General features: G+C 47.1%; 1 protein-coding gene across 1 annotated transcript in view; it reads left to right on the forward strand.

Annotated features, from left to right (window-relative positions):
- The first annotated feature begins 3,268 nt into the window (after positions 1 to 3,268).
- The window catches only part of LOC104514045 (calcium-binding protein 8-like), a 103,883-nt gene continuing 86,638 nt past the window's right edge, over positions 3,269 to 20,513 (forward strand). The window contains 2 exon segments of the mRNA XM_010157584.1: positions 3,269 to 3,321; positions 3,324 to 3,377. Of these exon segments, the coding sequence (XP_010155886.1) occupies positions 3,276 to 3,321; positions 3,324 to 3,377 (100 nt within the window). The 5' untranslated portion in view covers positions 3,269 to 3,275.

The raw sequence follows: 20,513 nt of genomic DNA on the forward strand, positions 1-20,513 counted from the left end.
TGAAAGGAAAGAGCGAGCCTGGCAGTGCTGCTGCCGGGCGTTACGGGGGATGTAACCTGCTGGTGAGCTTGGCACCGAGACTGAAACCTTGGCAAGATACCATGGTAACATTTCCATACACATGTTTATGGGTTCTTTGAGGGCTTTTTGGTTAAATGTCAATGTTTTCATGATATTTTTTCAAGGAGATTTCATTGCTCCAAAACCTTTGAAAACTGCTTTCAGTTTGCAAGTAGCTCAGTGGAAAATGTGTCTGTCTTGACTGCTTGGAGATGGAGAGCAAAGCTCGCTGCTAGCTGCCTGCTCGGAGATGCATTGTACAGCTCTGTAAAATGGGGCAAGAGCTGGGGCATCTTCCCTGTTCCCATCAGAGGAGGTGGGTGTACATCGCTGCAAATTTAACACGTTGAAGCGATAGAAAGCTGTCGGCACCCTGCGCTCTGGCACCAGCATCTGCTGCTGACCGAGCGCCCAGGACGGGCATCACCACAGTGGGGGGTGGATCCCACCAGCACCGGTTCACTTATGGTTTGAGTTTATCCAGGGTCTCAGCTGGCACTGGAAGCAGCAGCCGTAGGCAAGCTTAAGGTTACCGTGTTTCTGACATGAATGTGTTGGCTAAATTCAAAATGAGCCTGGACTGATCTGGTTGTGCTGGGACAGACCTCTTGTTCCCAGACAGGCATCGGGCGCCTACGTATTTCCATTAAACTTTTTATATGTTTCAGCCTAGGATGCTTTGGCAGACGTGGTGCTTTGCTTTATGAACTCTCCCACAACCCCCACCTTGCAATGCTCCCTTTTGCCGTTTCCCCCCCCGCGCGGGCTGGGCTCTCAGCAGGCTCCTGTCTGCAGGATGCTGAGCGCTCCTGAAGTACGGCTGCACATCCCGGCTTGGACATCTGGTGCTGGAGCTGCTGCTGGTCCGGTTTTGAGCGTCTCTTGTTAAAACTGGAGGCAGGTGGAGAGCTGCTGAATTCCAGAAGCTCTGCAGGGTTTCTGTTGAATAATATTGCATTTTTAAAAAAATAATATACATCGGTGGTAGAATTTAATCCAGGATTTCTCACTCTAGGATATCATGGGTCCCCTCCCAGTGCTAAAAAGCATCAGAGGATCCCGAGTGGGAGCTGTTTTTAAGCACTTCAGCCCTCAGGAGAGATGCATTGTCATTTTTTTTTAATGGTTGTAGAAGCAAAGGCACAGAGTGTTGCACCTAAATGCATGGCTTGCAGCTACTCCAGCCGTGGGTGAGCTCAGGGAGTGAAGGGGCTGAACTCCCCTGGCACAGGGGCTGGGGCAGGTGGGCAGCAGCATCAGTCCCCAGCCCCGCGGGCTCATCCCACGCTGCGCTGGCAGTGCACAGCTCACCCTGCGGCTCCGGCTGGGCCCTTGCAAGTGTTAAGATTTAAATCTCTTTAATTTGGTAGGGTTTTGAAAATCAGTGTAATTGCTTTTGCATTGGGCGTGTGATTATCGAGAGAAAACATGGATTGATTGCTGTCTGAATACTTTGTGGTGGGACTGGAAACTAATGAAGATGGTGCAAAGGGCTGGAAGTGTCTCTCCAGCCCTGCTTGCCGGCACCTTGAGTGGTACCAAAGCTGGAATCACCTACGTGTCTCCCTGTGGGTAGGAAAAATTCCTGCCTTAAGTGCAGAGCAATATGTCAGAGCGAGCAATATATCAGAATGAAATACATTAATTGGCAAGTGCTGGGAAATTACAGATATGCTTAATGAAAAAGAAAACCTTGTTTACGGTTTGTAATGTGCTGCTGAAGAAACTGGCTCCCAAATAAAAATACTTAAAATCACGATTAGGATTTATTTACATAATTACCGCAAGAGAAATTCTAGGTACGTGCTAAGCAGTGCAAGGGAAACCTCACGGCTTTTCTTCTTTGCTTTCCCTTGTCTCGAGGTTAGTGTGCTCTTGGTGAGTCTATTAAACTTTTACTAACTCAGCAAGGCTAACAGGCATTTGTTACAGAATGAATGCATATATATCTATATCTCTATTGGTTTTATTGACTGTGGTAAGAACATATGGCTGAGTAAGAGCCAGATCATCCTTGTAATTGTAGTGTTGGCTGGAGAATGATTCAGTAGGTGGCACTTACCTCTCTGTGGCAAAGCAAGCGGATGTCCTGGCGTGGCTGTAGTGAGAATGCCCTTGGAGTTTGTTTCCAAGGGGCTGTGTCCCCCACTGGTGTGAGTGAGATCTGCCAAAGTTACCATATAGATTTATATTAATGGTCCGTTCCAAACCGTACTGCCCAGTGTGTCCTGGCCGCCTTCCAGCCCCTGCAAAGACTCTGGGCCAGATCCTCAGCTGATGTCTGGGTGGCTCTGTTGACTCTGCTGATTTATATCTGCTGGAAGTGTACGGTATAAAATGCAATCGGCCCATGATGGGGCTGTGCTGATTGAAACCAGCCAAGGGTATGACAAATCTTCCTCTTAATATTACAATTGACTTTGGCAAACTTGCCTCTTTCTTGTGTATCCTAAATCAATCTGTAAGTGCTGCTGACAGTAATTTCCACTTTTGTCTGTGCAGATGGCTGCCCTTCACTAGGCTGCGGTGTTTATACCTGCTAAGTTTGCAAACACTTTCCTGCTACAGCCTCCCATTGAGCAGTATTTTTCCTTAGCTGTCATATTTGCGAGATGAAAATGTTCTTTGTTGGGCCCTGCTCGAATGTGAATTTTCTTCTTTCAGCGAGGGCCACTGAAGTCTGGAGCGGAGGCACTGGTGTGACGTGCGTGTCGCTCAACACAGATGCTCAGGGTGCGGGGTGTTGAACCATTACAGGGGTCTTGATGCTCCGGAGCGGGGTCTGAGCTGGTGGCCAGACCCTTGCATGGCTGTGAAAGTCATGCTGCTGGATGCTATGACTTTTTAATTGCATGTCAGAGTAGACCCCTATGCACTATATAATTATTATCAAATAGCAAATCTCTAGGCGGAAAGCTACAGTATGAGTGCTAGAGACTCCTGTTTTCCTAAGGCACCACTGTTCTATCTTTGCTAAGTTTTGTTCAGCATAAAGAAGCAGCTGTTGCTTTTTTGTTTGTTTGTTTAGCTGCTGTCTTAGACACTAAATCTGCAGTCCATCCGTCATGCACCTAACTTCAGTGTGCATTCCCTGGTGTAGGATGCTTTGGCCCGGCTTCTCTTTTCAGGCAGGCTGTTGCACTATTCAGATAAAACAAAGACAGATAATTAAAATAAGCCTTTCTCTTCCTTTTTCTCTTGTCCCCAGGGAGAAGATGCCATTCCACCATGTAACAGCTGGCTTGTTGTACAAAGGCAACTACCAGCTGGCAGCGACAGCGAACAGCTAGCAAATATCTCCGTGGAGGAACTGGATGGTGAGCAATGTCCTTGTGGTTTCCCAGAGGGGGCTGGGAATCGGGCAAGGATCGTTTTCACCTTCTCTGTACCACTGTCATGCAGTAACTGGAGATACTCTCCCCACAAAGCAAGGTGCAAAGGCAGGTCAGAAGTGAGATGGCTCAGCAGATCAGGCACAAAGAAGAGGTCCCCAACCAATGTTATGTTGAGAGCTGTAGACTGATTTTAGCCTCAGATTTTGTCCTTCTGTCTAGAAATAAAGCAGCATTTTGAAAGAGTAAGGCTGCTTTTTATGGGCAAAACTTTGCAAGAGAAAAAGCCAGGGTAATACTTTTCATGAAGATGTCTGTAGCCTTTCCTGGCAACCTGCAGAGCTGAAATCTGTCTTCCTTGCACGTCTTCTCATTTGCTTTGTGGCCTTTCAAAAGTGAGGTTTCTGTCTGTGTCTCAGTACAACAAGAGGCATGGAGGTGGCTTGTGGCTTAAGAAGCTGGAAAGAGCTTTAAAATTCCCTTTTCCAACTCAGTGATTGGAGCACAGACCAGCCTCAGGCTGGCAGGGACTATCAGGAAGGTTGCCCACATCTGCTGCCTGTAGGATCCTATCATTTCCTCGCTAGACGCTGGTTGCTGCTAATCCCTTCCATCCTGCAGACAGCAGGTGAGGCCAGGAAGACTCCCAGTCTGGGTCGTGGTGGGAAGGTCTCTGTCGTAGGTAATTTGTGGCTCACCGGTGTTGTTTCTAAGCAAAAGTTAATATTGTTGACAGCTGGTCTTTGAGTGTTGTGGAACAAATTGAAGCTCTTGGTTTGTTTCCCAGTGGATATTTGGTACAAGCCATGGTCATAATCTGTGGTCTCAATGGAGAACTTGATGAGGAAATGAGCAAGGGAATGGTACAAGTTGGAAACGGTCGTTCCAAGGCAGGTTGGAGGCATTTTGGCAAAACAGAAGGCCAATATTTCTGCCCGCTCTCTCCCTTTTCACCTGTGCTTTGGTAAATCAGACCTCAGTTTTCAAGTCTTTTCAACTTGGAGCCTTTAGATTTGGTTTTGTGAGCTTTAACTTATCTTAAGTACAAAGTGTTTTCTGAGTATTTGTATCTGCTTGTCTTCTTCCCAGTGAGTGTGTGCTGAATGCAGTTCAGGTGAGAGATGCAACATGAGAAACCACTTTCAGTGCAGGTCTTTTGTTGGGTTAGTGGAGCTTCACTTGAATAGATGAGTTGTTGAGCAGAACTGAACTGGTTTAGCTTCTGTTCATCCTGTAGGTGACAAATTATATTGCAGGGTAAAGCTCAGCTGTTGTCCCTATTCCAATGACGGGAGCTGGCCGAGCAGACAGGTGGATGTCAGATGAGGTCTTGCAGTTTATTGCAAATGCAGAGAACAAGGGTTTTTCTGCTCTGCCTACCCTGATTAGAACACGTCTGCAGTAATTGCCTTTGAGATTTGCAGACAACTGTCAAGAGCTGATTCAAGTGGCATCAGGGCTGCAACCCACTGTCAGGTCCAACCCGTTGCATGAGGGAGACTTATCCTTGATTTGTTCCCCTGCTGTTTGCATAGAAATGGGTTGTGGCTGGAGGTGGGAAGGAAGCCCAGTCTCGTTTCCATCCTTCCCATGACTCCCTGCTGTCAGCCTGAGCCATGGCAGGAGGTCTGCAGGCTGCGCAAACCCTCTCGGCATCGCATTCCCACCAGCATCTCGGGCGCGGGAGCAGCGGTGGAGCGCAGCCCTATGGCCAGAGCTGCCTTCCCCGAGGACAAACTAGCACTCGAGAGGCTGTGGATCATCTCTGTTAATTAATGGCAAATGAAGTGAATTAGGTGTAGAGGGGCCTCCTTTTAAGAAGGCAGCAGTTGAGTTGCTGTTAATGTGAGCGCTACATCCATTTAATGTGGTCAGTGCCCCGTTATAACTGTGCTATTGAATTGGAGAGCAGCAGAGTTCATTCATCTCTGTTCACAGAGAGTATCCCCCTCGTTCTTCAGGAGAATGGTTAGAGCTCTTTAACTAATCATCCATTTATTCTTTGGCTGTGAAGTACAGGCTTCTTGTTAGAATTTAGGTTTGGGTTTGTTTTTTCTTTTTTTCCTGACAGCCTTTTGCTTTACAAACACCTATTTTCAGGAGCTTTTTGTCTTTGCCATGAAGATATGCCCCAGTTCTTAGCCTAGCAGAGAAGAGCTCAACCTTGGGCTATTTTTTTCCACCTGCAAACACAGAAGTGGTACTGAATTGATTTGTGTCTGCAAAAGCCAGAGCAGCATAAGAAGCTGGAGATGATATTTTTTTGTGTGCCAGCTACCAGAGTACAGCCTAGCCACTGGAAATCATCTGTAATGTTAGGTCAGCAGTCACTGTCTTACTGTGTTTTGTTGCTAATACTAGATGAGTGCCTGGGTGTGCTGGTAATTGGTGAAGGTATCACTGTTCACTGCCCAAACCCAAAGCAGAAATAGTCTTTCTGTGTCGAAGCATAAACTATCTTGGAGTGAGTAACAAAATGTTCTTCCTTGAGAAGTTAATGTCAGTGTATGGGAGCTTTGTGGATATATCAAGCTGTGATAGCTCGATGCCAATAACATATTTGCATTTAATCTTACAGGCTGGGAAAGAGATGCCAAATTCTCCTTGGTTTCTTTTTCAATGAGATTTTGGTCCCAAGGGAGTTCCAGCCTATTGAGAAATTCCAGTCACATATTAAATTATTAAAGGTTTGAAGCTGGGGAAGTCAGTGGGAATTTTCTATGATGCTCCTCTGTGCCCAAGGCTCCAACAAGTGCCTGATCTGTTGGGTTTTTTCCAGCAGATTATTTTTCCTTTTCTTTCACGTCTAGCATTGCGTGTCTTAAAACTGTTCACTTTGGGGAAGGATTTCTGCAGGTGTGGGCTCTGGGATGCTGCGGGGTGAAGGCACTGTGCAGCCTGGCTGGAACGCAGCGTGTCTCCCCCTGCACGTCCCTGCAGTGAATACCAACGAATGCTCCGCGTGTGCAGCCTGTGGGAGGTGGATAAAGGATAATATGGAGATCAGGAAATTAAATATATTTCTGATTTCAAGTAATGTGAAGGGGAAGGAGTCCAGGTTCTCAGATGAACGCGTGTGCTTAGGTTGCTGCTCTGCCTCTTCTTCGACCGGTTGTTTTTCTCCCATGAAAACTTTTCCGACTTGCAGCAGCCATCTGTCGACTTTAACTCCACTCTGGTTTTTTCCATCCTGCTTTAAATACTATGCTGGCAGCAAGGAAAGAGGCTGGAGAGATAGCAGGTCACTCTGGTGATGGCTTGTCTATTCCTAGCAGCGGTGTTTGCTATTTGTGGTTCTGTAGTAGCGTGAGGGTTTTTAGAAGCTGTCACCGTCACAAAGGGAATTAACTTGCAGAAAGCTGTATTAGGCGATACTTAACTTTGTAACATCAAGTAAATGACGAGGTTGGAAGTGGCAGGCCATCCATAACCTGTCTCCTAGGGACCACAAAGTACGGTGGGGTCTCGGATGGATATTATTGCCATATGCTTAGCGGTTTCTATGCATGAAATTTATAAATTAAGGCAGGGAGGAACTGTTTCACATATAGATTTTGTGGCTATTGTTGGTTGACATAAAATTGTGGCACAGTTTGTGCATACTCTGTGGTTTCGACATCCCTTTTAAAAGCAGCTTCTGTCTTCACATTACGAACTGCTAGGAGTATTTTTAATAAAAAATGGTGGATGGAAATCATCATGTCAAGCTTGAGTCATCCACCTCCATAGGCACTATCTAAAGGGTATTGTCAAGAGGTAAAAACATTTCCATAGTGGGAATCTGACAAATATCACCTGAAGGGAGGCACATGCATTGTAAGTATGCTGTGCAAAAAGTGTCTGTGAAATGCGTGCTAGTCAGAGCCTTGCAGAGGAAACCCAAATGTGAACCACAGCAGCAGCTATTTGTCCAGAAAGACATCATGATAAATCCTTACCTGACCCAGATTCCTTTGAAATCAGCACTGCCTGTGCAGGAGGAAACGTTGCTGCCTGCCAGCAGCTATTGGCATCTGGTGCCTTAGACCATGTAGCCCCTGACCCATGTGGGGTCTGTGGGATCTACAAGCTACTTCTGGGCTGGGAGGTGTGTTTGTTTTGGTTTTTATTCTGTGGTTGTAGACATCAACCTGGTTAGCCTGATGCAGTACTTAAGGTTGAGATCCAGAGTGGAAATGCCAGTGCGTGGCTTTTCCTGCCTAATCTGGAGATGTCAGCAGAGCAACACGTGAAATGGGGACAAAGCTGCTGGCTGCAGGAGCTTGGGGTGCAGTCGACTTCCAGACAAGAGTCTGGGGACATTGCTCACCAGGGGACTTTTCTTTCATAGGTTATACACCATGTTGCAGGACATGCTTTACCTGGTTTCTGCTTCCCAGCAACCTCCCGTCAACCATTGAGCAGCGTCAGCGTATACTGGGAAACAGCTCTTGAAATAATTTAAAGTGCACGGTTAAATGATGCCCCATACGGATTTTAAATTAACGGTTGTCTCCCACATGCCAATAATGCAGGCAATGCCAAGTGGCTGAAGGTGTGTTGGGGCTGCAGCCAGTTCTGGAGTCTCAGCAGCATGGTGAGGTGGTCAGTCGTGGGGCTGGTGGCATGCTGGGTCCCTGCTAGGCAGGACACCAGGTAAAATAGCCCTCATTGCAAACACAGCCATGCCATCCTATCCCTGCCTCTGAAAATAAGGCCAAAACCAGGGTTGTTTACCCTCTTGTGCATGTTTGATATGGTGGTCCTTGGATGTTGTAAGTCCTGGGGAGGGAGAGACTGTGATGCTGCAGAGCACTGCGACTGTGCAGTCTCGTTTGGGGGTTGTTATTTAGTAGAAACCCCGTGAGCCGTGAGGATTGTGACTGATCCAGATCCTCACTCACTCTTGTGTTATCAGAAAGGCTTGATAAACAGTCCCTTGCTTGCTGGAGAGTCACAGCTTCTGTACGACTCTTCCTATCTCTCTCCAGGTGTTGATTTTTCTCCGGGTCTGCTTGTTTGCTAGCAGAGATTTTAATCCTGCTGATGGGCGCAGAAGGTAAAGGGGCAAGCAGATTCCCTCCAGCCTCAACAGCCAGCTGGCTGTGCCATGTTGGCAGCTGAGGCTGATTATCTTTGGTGTCCCAGGTGAGATCAAACGGTGTTTTGGAGAAGCAATGTGCTCAAGGAGGGAAACCCAGGGGGAGAGAGGCATTAGTCACTTGACTGACTCATGTAGCAGCAACAGGCTGAGTCTGCTCCGCTCAGGTTTTGTCCATGGGAAGGAAAAAAAACTTGGAAAAGTGAAAAGAGAAACAAAGAAGGAACATCCTGATGATGAGGAAGGAGTTGTAAGGCTATTCTCCTGGGATAGGAGACATAGCAAGAGGGTATGGCCACACCAGGATGCTCTGCATGTGGATTTGTGCATGGGTCTCCAAGTCCATGTTCCAGCGTAAGCACTGCAAGCAGGCTGTTAATTAAGTGGATGAAACTGTATAAAACTTATTTTCACTTTTACAGTGTTCTTTTTAAAGAGAGGTTTATCCACAGTGTCTCTGCTGTAAGTGATCATGGCTGGAAATGGAATAATTTATGTCTTATATTGGGCTTTAATAGTGTTTCGTGTCTCTGAATATAAAACTGTGGCATCACTATGCAGATTTTCCTGTGGACAGAAGCAGCTGTATCTCTCACTTCTGCTGAGCTCCTTCTGCTAATTTTCCCGTTACGTATTTTAATTACAGTGTGGGTTTCCTTGGGACTCAGTAGTTCCAGGTATGAAGCAACCTCCATTTAAAAAATCATAAAATCTGTCACAGTACCAATATTCTGCAGAGTATTATTTTATTGCAAGGTGCACATTTGCTCCAGACAGTGCGTGTCCAGTGGGGGAGCGGAGTTGCTGATGGAGAAATTGTGGCTACCTGTCCCAGGCTTAGTTGTAATGAGGTTCAAGGGAATTCACCGAGGGTGAGATTTATGGTTGTATGCCCCAGCCTCATCAGTAGTCTCACACTGTCAGCACTGCCTGGAGCAGCCAGCAGACGCGAGACCCCTGCCCTGCTGCAGTGCTTCTGGAAGGGCTCAGTTCCCCTGTGCTGGCTTTGGGGAGCTTTCCCTGCCCTTGCACAGAGCGGCGATGAGGTCTTGTGTGCTGCAGACAGACGACCATCCATCCAGCCCCAGCATCACTGACCTTTTGCTCTTGGACTCCAAGAAAGCTTTGTCTTGATGAAATTAGTAGCACTTTCCACCCCAAACAGGCAATGATGGTGTTTGGACTCCCAAAGTGGCTGAGCACGGGGAGGGCTGGTTCTTCCCAGTTTCACCAGAGAGGAAGAGCTTGTCTTGAGGGTTTTAGCTCCTGCATTGCTTAGGGACCACTGGGACTTGAAGATCGGTGCTGGGTTTTCTCCAGCACTAGAGATCCTTAGCAGAAAGGTGGCAGAAAGCTATGGACTGGGGGAAAAATCCAGAACAGCAAGTATTTCCATCCTCCAATGCTTTACAGCCCAAGCCCTACACAAGGTGCCAGTTGATTACCCGGGGGACAAATGTTTTTTGGGGTGCAGCCTTGGGAAGGGCTTGCAGAGGCTCTGTTTCCCCCTGTTCCACAGCCCTCTGCCAAGGGGGGATGTGTCACCTGAACTCCCTGCCCCCAAAATACAGAACAAGCATCAGCATCATCTCCAAGGAAAGAGTCCTTACAGCCAGAGAGTATAAATAAAATGAGATTGGCTGCCAACAAATTAGAATTACAGGGACACCATCTGGACAACAATTAAAGAGATTGTTTGAACTCCAGCTATGCTGACATAGTTATAGGAACTGGCTGGTGAACAAAAGAGTTACCAGTGGTGGAAATTCAGATCTCCTTGGTCAGAGGCTTGAAAGTTTCTGGCTTATGGTAGTGGAGAAGGAGCTTCTTCAAGCTGGGAGAAGATGGTTTTGGGGAGAGGGATGCAGACTGTGTCTTCATCCAGCTCCTTCCATATCTGCTGGCTTTGTCTCTCACTGCAGAATTGCTGCCGAGGCCTCGATGCTCCCTGACGTACCGTGAATCATGTCAGGCCAATGCTCCTCAAAGCCATTGCAGACGCTGCCCATTCACTTGCGAGCTGGGCTCTCAGAGGAGAAAGCTGGTAACGCGTTGCCTGAGGCCACAGGAACGGAGCAAATTCAGATCGAGGGCTAAACATGCTTTAAAAGGCATTTAAATCTTGCTGCGACACGTTTATACAATTTTTAATATGGATTTTTAATTTTTTATGCAAGCTTCTATGCTGGATCATTAATTTTACAAGTTCCTTCGATCCCTTGCCTTTACACTCTGGCTTTAGCAAGTTGTTCCTATTCTAATAAGTGCTGCTGTGTGGACTCAGGGGTCTCGTCCTTACCTGCTACGTTATTGCTCTGCAAACATACTCCCTAGGCAGTGGCTTTTAGCTGTGCATGGGAGGACGACAGCAAGGGTAGGGTCACTGCAGCCCAGACCGATAAGGACGTGGCACACCCCCTGGGATTGGAAGCAAAGGAGATGAAATGCCTGTCTCCCCCATTTTCCAGACAAAGGCTCAGGAGAGCTGTGGATATAGTGGGGTGTTGGTGTGTTGTACACTGTCTGCACATCCAACCAGGTAGCCACCTCCGAGCACACCTTTTTGTGCTGGTCCAGCGCCCAGTGAGCTCATTTGGGATGCAGTCAGTCTGTCCAGGGCATCTTTCCCTGGCAAAGGGAGAGACAGATTTCTGACCCAGGTCTGTGGCTTTTGGGGCTGAGCAGGTTGGCAGTGCCATGGGAACAGAGATTTTTGCTTAGGAACATCTTCCCTAGCCTGGAAATGGAGGTGATGATGCTTGTTTTTTGAATTGGGTAGGAAGCATCTCAGCTGCTTGGTGCCTTCCCAAGCTGCAGGGCTGGGGCACTGGGGAAGCTCCAGCTCTGTGGAAGCCACAGCAGCTCTAGACGGTCAAGCAGCTGAAAATTACTCTGATAAGCCACTTTTTCTCATTTAACTGCACAGACAGAGGCATGAACCTAGACTCTGGCCTGGGTTTAGGCTGCCTTAGACATTGCGTCTGTGGTGCCAAGTGCTGAGTAAATGGCTCACTATTTATTTAATTTACCAAGGTGTCCTAATCGGTGCTGGGCTCGGGGGCTGATGTGTGGCTTGAGAGAGGCCTGGACAAGCTGCCATTAGAGCAGAAGATGAATGGCTCAGTGTGCTGCTGAATCCCAGCAGTGCAAACCTGAGCGAGAGGACCCGAGCGCTGTTGTGGATGGTCGTAAAGTGCAGGAGCAGGATGGAACTGGGGGTCTCGTGAGCACTGCCAGGTCTCCAGTCCCACAGACAGTGTCTTGCAGTTAGTCAGCATTAGGCTTTGCAGGTCCCTCCTTTAATTACCATGATTTTAAATACTTAAGGATCTGGAGGTTACTGTGACGTGCTGTGTGCTGTGCACGTGCCCTTTTTGTGGTGGTGGTGGTGCGGACTGCCAGGTCCCTCCAAGTTGTGGAGGCTGATGTTAAAGCCAGGCTGTGTTAGTTCACTGTGTCTTTCTACACTTCAGCTTTAATCAAGTCATAGCAAACCAGAAGCAAAACTGAATCAATTCCCTTTCCTCCATCGGAGCAGCCACCTCACCAAAGCACAAACATCTGCAAAAAGCCTCTATTCTGCACTGCATCTATGTGGACTCAATAGAGGAACCTTCAGAAATAGGTTTGCCCACTAAATAATGAGGTTTAGGAGTTAGACGTACATGTGGAGAAGCAGGAATTGAGATAGTTATTTGTAGTTCTTCACTGGGATGTTTTGGCCATCTCGGATCTGTGTGTGCCTCAGTTTACCTAGCAGCAGTGATACAGTGAAGGGAGGAGAGCCACTGCTTGGGGTGCTGCAAGAGCTCTGGGTCCAGCATCATCTGTGTATCTTGCTCCCCATGAGCACTGGCTTTGCTTTGACTCCCCTGTCCCCGTGGCACCGTACCTGTGGTCACAAACGAGCCTGTTGGTGACGTGGGGTGTGGGGGGGGGAACTGTCACAGAAGGATACTGTCTTGGCACGAGGCGAAGGCAAAAATGACAGGGAGAAAAACTCAGTGATCCGGAGAGAGCTTCACCTGGCTCTTGTGAATGTGTTTTTTTCCAGTGCTGTTCAAAGCAGTGCGATGTCAAGGTTAGTGCTCCTGGCCTGCGTTTGGCTGTCGGGACATCTGCTCAGTGGTACCAGAGAGCATCCCAGTCCTGCTGCTCCTGGGCTGCAGCCATCGCCCGCAGCTGCTCTTCACGAGCCTGCTCTGCCGTGCTCTGCCGACGGTGCTCGCGGTCCCTGTCCTTTTGCCTCTCCTTACGAGAAAGTGCATTTATCTTCCCGAGGACAGGGCCAGTGGCTTGGCAGAGCGAGAAGTCGCTTAGCAGGGTGTGAGTCCAGATGAGGCAGGTAGGCAACAGTAATGCCAGGAATTAAACAGATCTGGCTGTCCTCTCACCTTGGCTGGAAATCTTTGTTTCCCAGTTTCCCTCACCTAGACATGGGTTCTCAGCCCATCTCGGCCCAAGCTGAGATGAGAAATAGGTGCAAAGGCCGGGCTTATTAAATGAGCTCTGCAAGGATGCTCCCTCCCAGGATTTGCGCTGGTTGTTTTCCCAAAAAGTCAGAACTGGGGAAGGCAGGAGGAGAGGGGGGGCAGCCGGGGAGGAATGTGGGGCCGGCTGTACTGCAGAGGGACAGTGGGATGGGTGCTGGGTAAGAGGGAGCAGAGGAGACAGAGGACAGAATTTGGAGTTGGAGAGGAGGTGAGAGGATGGGCAGCTGCATCCAGTGTTGGATTAGCTGTTCCTAGAGCTAAATGAGCTGGCAGCCAGAGCCATGTGCAGCAGTTGTCAGCTTTCACAGGACCCTATGGCCACAGCCACCAGCCAGATGGGTACAGGGGGACAGAGCAGGACCCAGCGAGGAAGCGCTGCTTTTTCGGCTTGTCTGGCTTTGGCAACATCAAAGAGGCTTAGTACAAACCCTTTGAAGTCAGACTTGGCTCCTGCCTGCCTGTGAAAACAAAGGGGTGCAAATCTCCCAGGGTGACCGCGATGCTCTGAGGAGGTGGGTGCTGCGCAGGACCACGGGGAGCTGCGCGAGCAAGAGCTGTGCGGGGACAGCGATGCTCCTGGGCACGCTGGTGAGGCACGGCGAGAGCTCAACCACCTTTGCTTTTCTGCTCTGACACTTGATGTCAGGAATGTGTCCAGGAGCACAGGGCGTGCAGCAAAGCTTACCGGAGCCAGACAGAGAGTGGTAGTTCATAAAACGCTTTGCGAACCTTCGGTGCCAGAGCAGCCGCTGCAGGGGAGGGTACACAGGCTGAAATCACTGCAGCTCCTAGGGCTGATGCCAATCTGGCTCAGATTATTCACTCTCCAAATGAAATGCGTGAAAACTACGCTGTTTTTTTTTTTTTTCAGAATAAAGTCAGCCCAGTGTCCTGCCCCCACCACGTCGCTGGGGGATGCTGCTCCATGCAGGGCTGTACTCCCAGTGCAGCGCTCGGGGCTCAGTCAGGGGCTCTTTGGGGCACCGTGGTCCTTGCACCATGTGGGTTTGTGGAAGACGAGCTGGGCCAGGACCTTGCTGTCTGCCTCGGTCTCTGATTCATCTCCACATTGAACAACTGTCGTGTCCTGTGTCCATCTGAGAGGACTGAAAGAAGGGGGTCACAACGGTGCTGTTGGGACCAGCAGCAGGACCCGTGTGAGCATCACATGAAACAACACTCAGAATGAGTGGTGACACAAGATCAGGGACCTCGGTGTACTTGGGTACCAGGCATGCAAAGTCCTGGCACCCTTCAACAGAGGGAAAAGTAGATAGGGCCAAACATAGCTCTGGAATGTGAGTGAGTTTGACAGGTAGCGAGATGCTCAGGCCCACACCGTGTCCTGTCCGGAGCTGAGGTGTTGCAGGGAGTGCTGCCACCCCTTGCAGCAACAACCATGAGACAAGTAGTAGGAAGAAAATTAACTTTCAGGAATGTTAGCATTTGAAATTTTCAATCTTTAGCATTAAAGAACAGCAGAAAAGTATTTCATAAAATGTATCCTTTATTTTTATAAGAATTCTGTAAAAAATTATGGAAAGAGTCAGTAGTAAGAGATATTTATGTCTCATGTTCTTGAATGTACATCATTAGGATTTCATTTAAGAACAGTCTCTCTTTCTAAATAAGCCATTAGAATACAAGCCTATTAGCAACATGTGGGATGAGGCAGTATTTTGTATTTTAGGATTATTCTTTTGGGCAATTTCTATTTAATTTGCTAGGAAACACAAATCTCATTACTTTTCTTTCAGCTAAATCTAATCCAGGACATGAGATTCTGTGAATAGGTTTGGATGGGGAGGGGGAAGAAATATGGCTGTGTAACTGATTGTAATTGCTATTACTTCCTGAAGGTAAAAAAGATTTGAAGCTTTTTTTTCCTCAGCAATTCTTCATGTTTGCACATAAGGAGTAAATTGTATTTTGCCGGGACACAGTAATTTCTTCCTTTGAAATGTGAAATGGTGTTTGCCAATGTGTCTGATGGATGAAATGTCCATCACAAGTACTTAAATGTAGCTTGTCAATGCTTTGTAAATTTGATTTCAGTGTTGCAGAAGGGAAAATGAAAAAATAGAGAGTTGGAGGGTACTGCCAAAAGGACATTCTCTCCTGCTTTGCCCCTTGGGGAGGTGGACGTGCGATAGGCTCAGGTTTCCCTCTATAAGAGTACCAGAGGTGATGCTGTCCCTGGTTGCACAGGCTGTAGGAACCAAGTCTGTGCCTCTGGGGTTGTTAGCAGCCCTCGGACAGGTGCTGCCTCCAGAACTCAGCTGTGTAAATATGGGATTTTTCAGTTCACCAGCAGTGAGAAAGAGAGAGAAAAAGAAAGAAAGAGAGAGAGAGGAAGAAAGAAAGAAAGAAAAATAAAGAGAAAGAAAGAAAGAAAAATAGAGAGAAAGAAAGAAAGATAGATAGATTAGGGGGACCCATTTCAGACCAAGCCAAATCAGCACATTTTTATTTTTACATTTTTTTTCCCACAAATTGGAGGCTGGGGCAAAATCTCACCTGTCCCAAAACAAAGTGTTTCATTTAGAGTTTGAGCTTTTAAATTTATTTCTCTTCCGAAGGTGTATCAAACCTGCAGATTTTGGCTCGCCAAGTCACGTGCTCCCATTAAGAGTCAAAACAAAGCATTTTGTTCCAGCGGGAGCCTGGACAAGCAGCACGTGCAGCTGCTGCGAGCTGATGCAGTGTTTCAGAGAGGTTTAATTTGTGTTTCAAATTGCCTTGTGTTTCTTCTCTGGCCAAGGCAACAGCAAGGAGGGCAAGGGGCATGCAGTGGTTCCTCCCCTCCTGGCCAAGTTGAGGAGGGTCCCCAAAACCAGTGGCATCACGATTCTGGTCTCGCTCCTTCCATGCAGCTCAGATGGCCTCTCAAGTGCTTATTTAATTGCTTTGTTGCTGAGCTCTGGTGAGCCTGGTCTGCTGGCGAGCCCGGGAGAAATGGGTGTTTCAGCCCAGTGGTGCTTCTGAGCAGTAAAAATATACAAGGTTTGGTTTGGATTGAGAAGCAAAAAGAAAGCACAGTTCCCCTCCCACGCCCCGTTTTGGGGCTGTTTATGGGGTTAGGTAGCTAATGACTTCTTCAGAGTTCATTCCAGTTGCCTTCCAGGCTCGTTTCTCAATAGCTTTATTTTTCTATATTCCCCATATTCTTTTTTCTCTTTCTCTTATTTTTCACAATAAGGGGTGGAATATACGAGCCGAGGAAATGGAAGCAAAGCAAATAAAGAGGCTGGTTAAATACAGGGCTCTGGAGGGACGTCCTGGTTGGCCTCAGGCTTTCCTGCTGTCCTGCACTAAGGTCCAGCATTTCCTGCCTGCCCTTTCTTCGCTCTGATAATAGCAACTGGGAGATGTGCTTTGGTTTCCCTAACTCCTATGGATAAGGGTAAGGCTTATGTGTCCTTTCAGGGGAAGAAGGTCACATAATAAAAATGCAGAAGGATATTGGATTAGGCAAGCAACCTCTCACTTAAAAAGCTGTTTATCATTAGCTATTCTGGATTTTTAGAGGATATTTTTTGAACCGGTGATCAGAGAAATTTTTCTGCAGGTTAAGTTCATTGTCTTCTGTGTAATGGTGCAGTGAGCCAAGGCTTTTGGCTGGATTCTGTGTGCCCGATGGACACCTTCGTGTGTTGCTATGGCACAACAGGAATTTTGCTGTGGGAAAGTGCTGACTCCGTAATGCACTGGGCGATGTCTGGTGGTGTTTATTTGCAAAAACAGAGGCCTGGAGCTGCTGTTTTCAAGTATTTTGTGCAGTTATTGTGCCTTTTAACACTTTCCAGGGTGCTTTGCAGCACACATCAAATTCAGGGTGGGAATCACAGTGTTAAGTCTCAGCAAATAATAAGCTCTTCTGACAACTTGTTAACCTGGGCAGTGAGTGTTTCTCCATCAGAACAATGTTTAAAGCCAAGTGTTGCACATCTCCGAATTTCCTAATTGCTTGGCTGCATGGAGAAGCCACCCATGAAGTGTTTCTTGAGAGGTGGAAGGATTGATGTCCTCCTCCTTTCCTAGCCAACGGAAATGCTGCTTTCAGATTGGAAAGGGACTTGTCTTCAAAGTAAAACGTGCTTATTTTGCAAATGTGAAATTCTGATCCCGTTGATAGAAGGAGCAAAACTCCCATCAACAGAGCTGGGCTTTCACTCTCTGTAGCTGAAAAAAATCGGATAACTGAGTAATCTCCTTAGTGTCTATTTCTCTTTATAACAGAAAGCTTTTTAGTACTGACTCCTAGAAAAAGTTTCATCCTCGCAGCCAGAGTTTCAGCTTCCCTAACTTAGTGCTGAACATCACACCTCATCTTGGGATGCTCTCTGGGATGTAGCTGTGTGTGTCCGTCTGTGCACATGAGCAGTTAATGCTGACATCTCTTACCTACTGGCTGGTAAGGATATGCCAGTTCTTGATGGCACAAAACCAGTCCCATCCCGGTTTGCAATGCACCTGAGCAAGCCTGCCTGTGTGACTGGGCCAGCCCAAGGCTGGTGTGGGTGTTTAGACTGAGAACTAGTGATGGAAAGTAAAGAGGCTCTTTTGAACCTTAGTCCTTTGGGTAATTACCAGTATGATAATTTATGTGGTTCATTAGTAATCAACTTTCTGAATTTCCACTTACCTCTTACAGCACTTGTTCGTGAGGCCTCTGAGGCTTTGATGGGATTGGAGCAAAAAAAGTTAAAAGAACAGGCTAAAAAGAGAAACTCTGAGTCAGGAGGGCTATGAAAGTGTCTATTTTAACTTTAAAAGGAATTTAAAAAATTGGTTTGATGCCAGTTTTTACATTTTCTTCCCACCCGTGCAGAGACACTTTCCAGGTCTCCATCATGGCCTCAGCTCTGTTTTGGCTGCTGGTGGTTTGACAATCTCTGTGGCCTTGGTGGGAACAGAACTGGCTCTGGCCATCCAGAGGACTAACACAGACTTTATCCAGAAGGGAGAGAGGAACATTGGTGTGGTTCATAGCTGTGGGCATGGGCCACAATTCATTCCTTCACCTGGAGACCTCATTGAGACTTCTATAACACCTGCTCTTCTGTTGTCCATGGGGGATTTCCAAAGGATGACCCTTGGGAGCTACCAGGGAGCAAGTCAGCCTGGGTAACTCTGTACAGTAGCTACTGGGGGACCCTGAGCTTCAACTTAAGTTTGAAGTTATGTGGGAAAATGCTGGACATCTGTGATAAGCTTTTATGGGTGTCAGCTCAGGGACGTGTGTAGGAATCTTCAAGCCATAAATACTTGGTGAGTGCTGCAGTGACTTTTTAATTTTAGTGGGAAAACAAGAATGTGGCAGCCAGAAAAAAAATGATACAAAAATAGTAGTAGCCCTTTTGGGAAGAGGAAATGATATTCCACTAAGAAAAGCAACCCCAATTAAATGGGAGCCTTTAAAGAAGCGAATAGCTAATTACCTAGATAAGGATGAGGCAGACACTTGCATGTCGAAAACAGATTTATGGGGGAACTTTTATCTATGTACATATGTCCAAGATCATTTATTTTCTTGCTGCAAGTCCAAAATTGCCTGTGCTTTGTAAATATTGTGGTTGATGGCTGTAAAGACTTCCGATGAGATCAAGTTGGGAAGAGTCATATGGTCAACCACAGTTACCAGAATTGGAGAATTTCATTAACGGCTCGAGCAGCTGAGGAGGTTTTGAGGGCATGGCCAGGCACATCGCAGCCATTGTTTTAAATAGTCACTGGCACGTGAAGTCAGGGGAGCCCTCCCTACCAAGCCCTACTTGTCCTTGGTGGCCTGGCGTGACTCTCCTGGAACGAAATATTTTAAAAGCACTTTTGTGTTACGGTTTGACACAATTGTGCAAGAGGGACAACATATTCATTTTCCAACTGGGATGTGGGAAATGGCTCACAGCTTCATGGCTGTCACGTACTGATCATGATCATGATATCTGTGCTTGCATTGCATGGGGTGAGCATGGGAGTCCATCACTGTTGCAGGGCTCCCTGCACCCACGTGGTGCCCTTCCCTGCTGTCATCTCTTCTAATACACATTTGCATCACTTTTTCACGTCTCCAAATCACTTATGTTTTGACATTAATAAGAATAGCAAAGGAGAAAGTAGTTTTGGCGTCTACTGTATTTAATTCGCACAAACTTTCATGTGGAGTTTAATTTAGACTGATGAGAGAGGCAGTTTTATGAGTATAAAACTCCATTAATTACAGATCCTGTCTTAATTATAAATGGCTCTATTTTAAGGTGAGTTTTATAACCAAAATTAAGACTTGGAGCAGTTCAATCAATACAAACATCAATTAGACCTGACTTTGTACTCCAATTAATTTATAAAGCTTCCCAATGAAGTGTAAAAAGTGTGGCACTTTGTACTCCTCTTTCTGCCATTCCCGGGCATCAGGAGGTCTCTGTGGTTTCATTAGCAGCCTCCTAATGATAAGCGTGGATGGAATAACAAACCTCCCAATGGTCTGCTTTTTCCCAAATAAACCAGCAGAGTTAACTGCTAAAATGGCCAAACCCAGCACAAGCAAAGAGGGAAATAGACACTCTTGCAAAACCTCAAATTACATCTGTTTTGTTAATTTTATTATGATCCAGTGAAGTCTGGGGTCCCACTGTGGAAAGCACTGTCCCACCAGACCATGGCTGCTCCGAGGAGCTCCAGGAGGTCCCGGAGTAGGACATGGTCACTTGTCACGAATGTGAACCTATTTAAGCCCTGTTCAGGTTCAGTATTACCATCCTGATTTTACAAGACAGGTGGAGTTATGGCTCTGCACCGTCTTTTCAGCAGCTTTACCCACTTGGAATATGTGGTGGTGTGGCTGCTGACTCTGGGGTCACTTGTCCTTCACAACCCTAGTCAGGACTTGAGGATCCAGCCCAATCCAAGGGTCAGGAGCTGCTGCTGGTGACACAGCAGTGGTCACTTGAATCCCTGCTAGCATCATTAGTCCATGCTGCTGGTGGTGGTGAGGTCAGCTGGAATGAGGGGGCATAAAACAAGCTTTTTCTCACCTTCAGAGGGTGAAATGAAAGGATGTCCATGGGGATCCCAAGCATTAACAGATGAAGTGAAACATATTTTTGCTTCTAAACTGGGTGTAGGTCATCTACAAGCTGCTGGGAAATGGCAAATCTTGATTCCCGGAGTGTCATCTGTGCATCCTCCTCCCTTCAGCAGAAGGGTGCCATTCGCCTGTGTGAGGATGCCATGTGCAAGATCTTTGGAAAAGTTAAATCTTTAATGCAGGACTTGGGAAGCCATGGAGCTCTCTGTGAGTTTTAGATTGGTCCGAGGTGTCTTCTCCCGCAGCTCCTCAGGGCAGAGCCTCAGCCTTCCCATCCAGTGGTGCACCAGCTACCACGTGGGACCCCAGCCCTCTTGGGCCTGCAGTAAAATGAACAAGAACCTATAATTTTACCAAATATAAGGTCATGCAGGAAGTGGGGAAGGGATGGAGCTAGGTGTTAGCATAGGTTTTATTTAATTTCTGGTGAAAGTGGGTGTTTTGGTAAAGCCAAGCTCTGG

Source organism: Eurypyga helias, unplaced genomic scaffold (genome assembly GCF_000690775.1).
Source record: "Eurypyga helias isolate BGI_N326 unplaced genomic scaffold, ASM69077v1 scaffold17938, whole genome shotgun sequence".
Taxonomy (NCBI): domain Eukaryota; kingdom Metazoa; phylum Chordata; class Aves; order Eurypygiformes; family Eurypygidae; genus Eurypyga; species Eurypyga helias.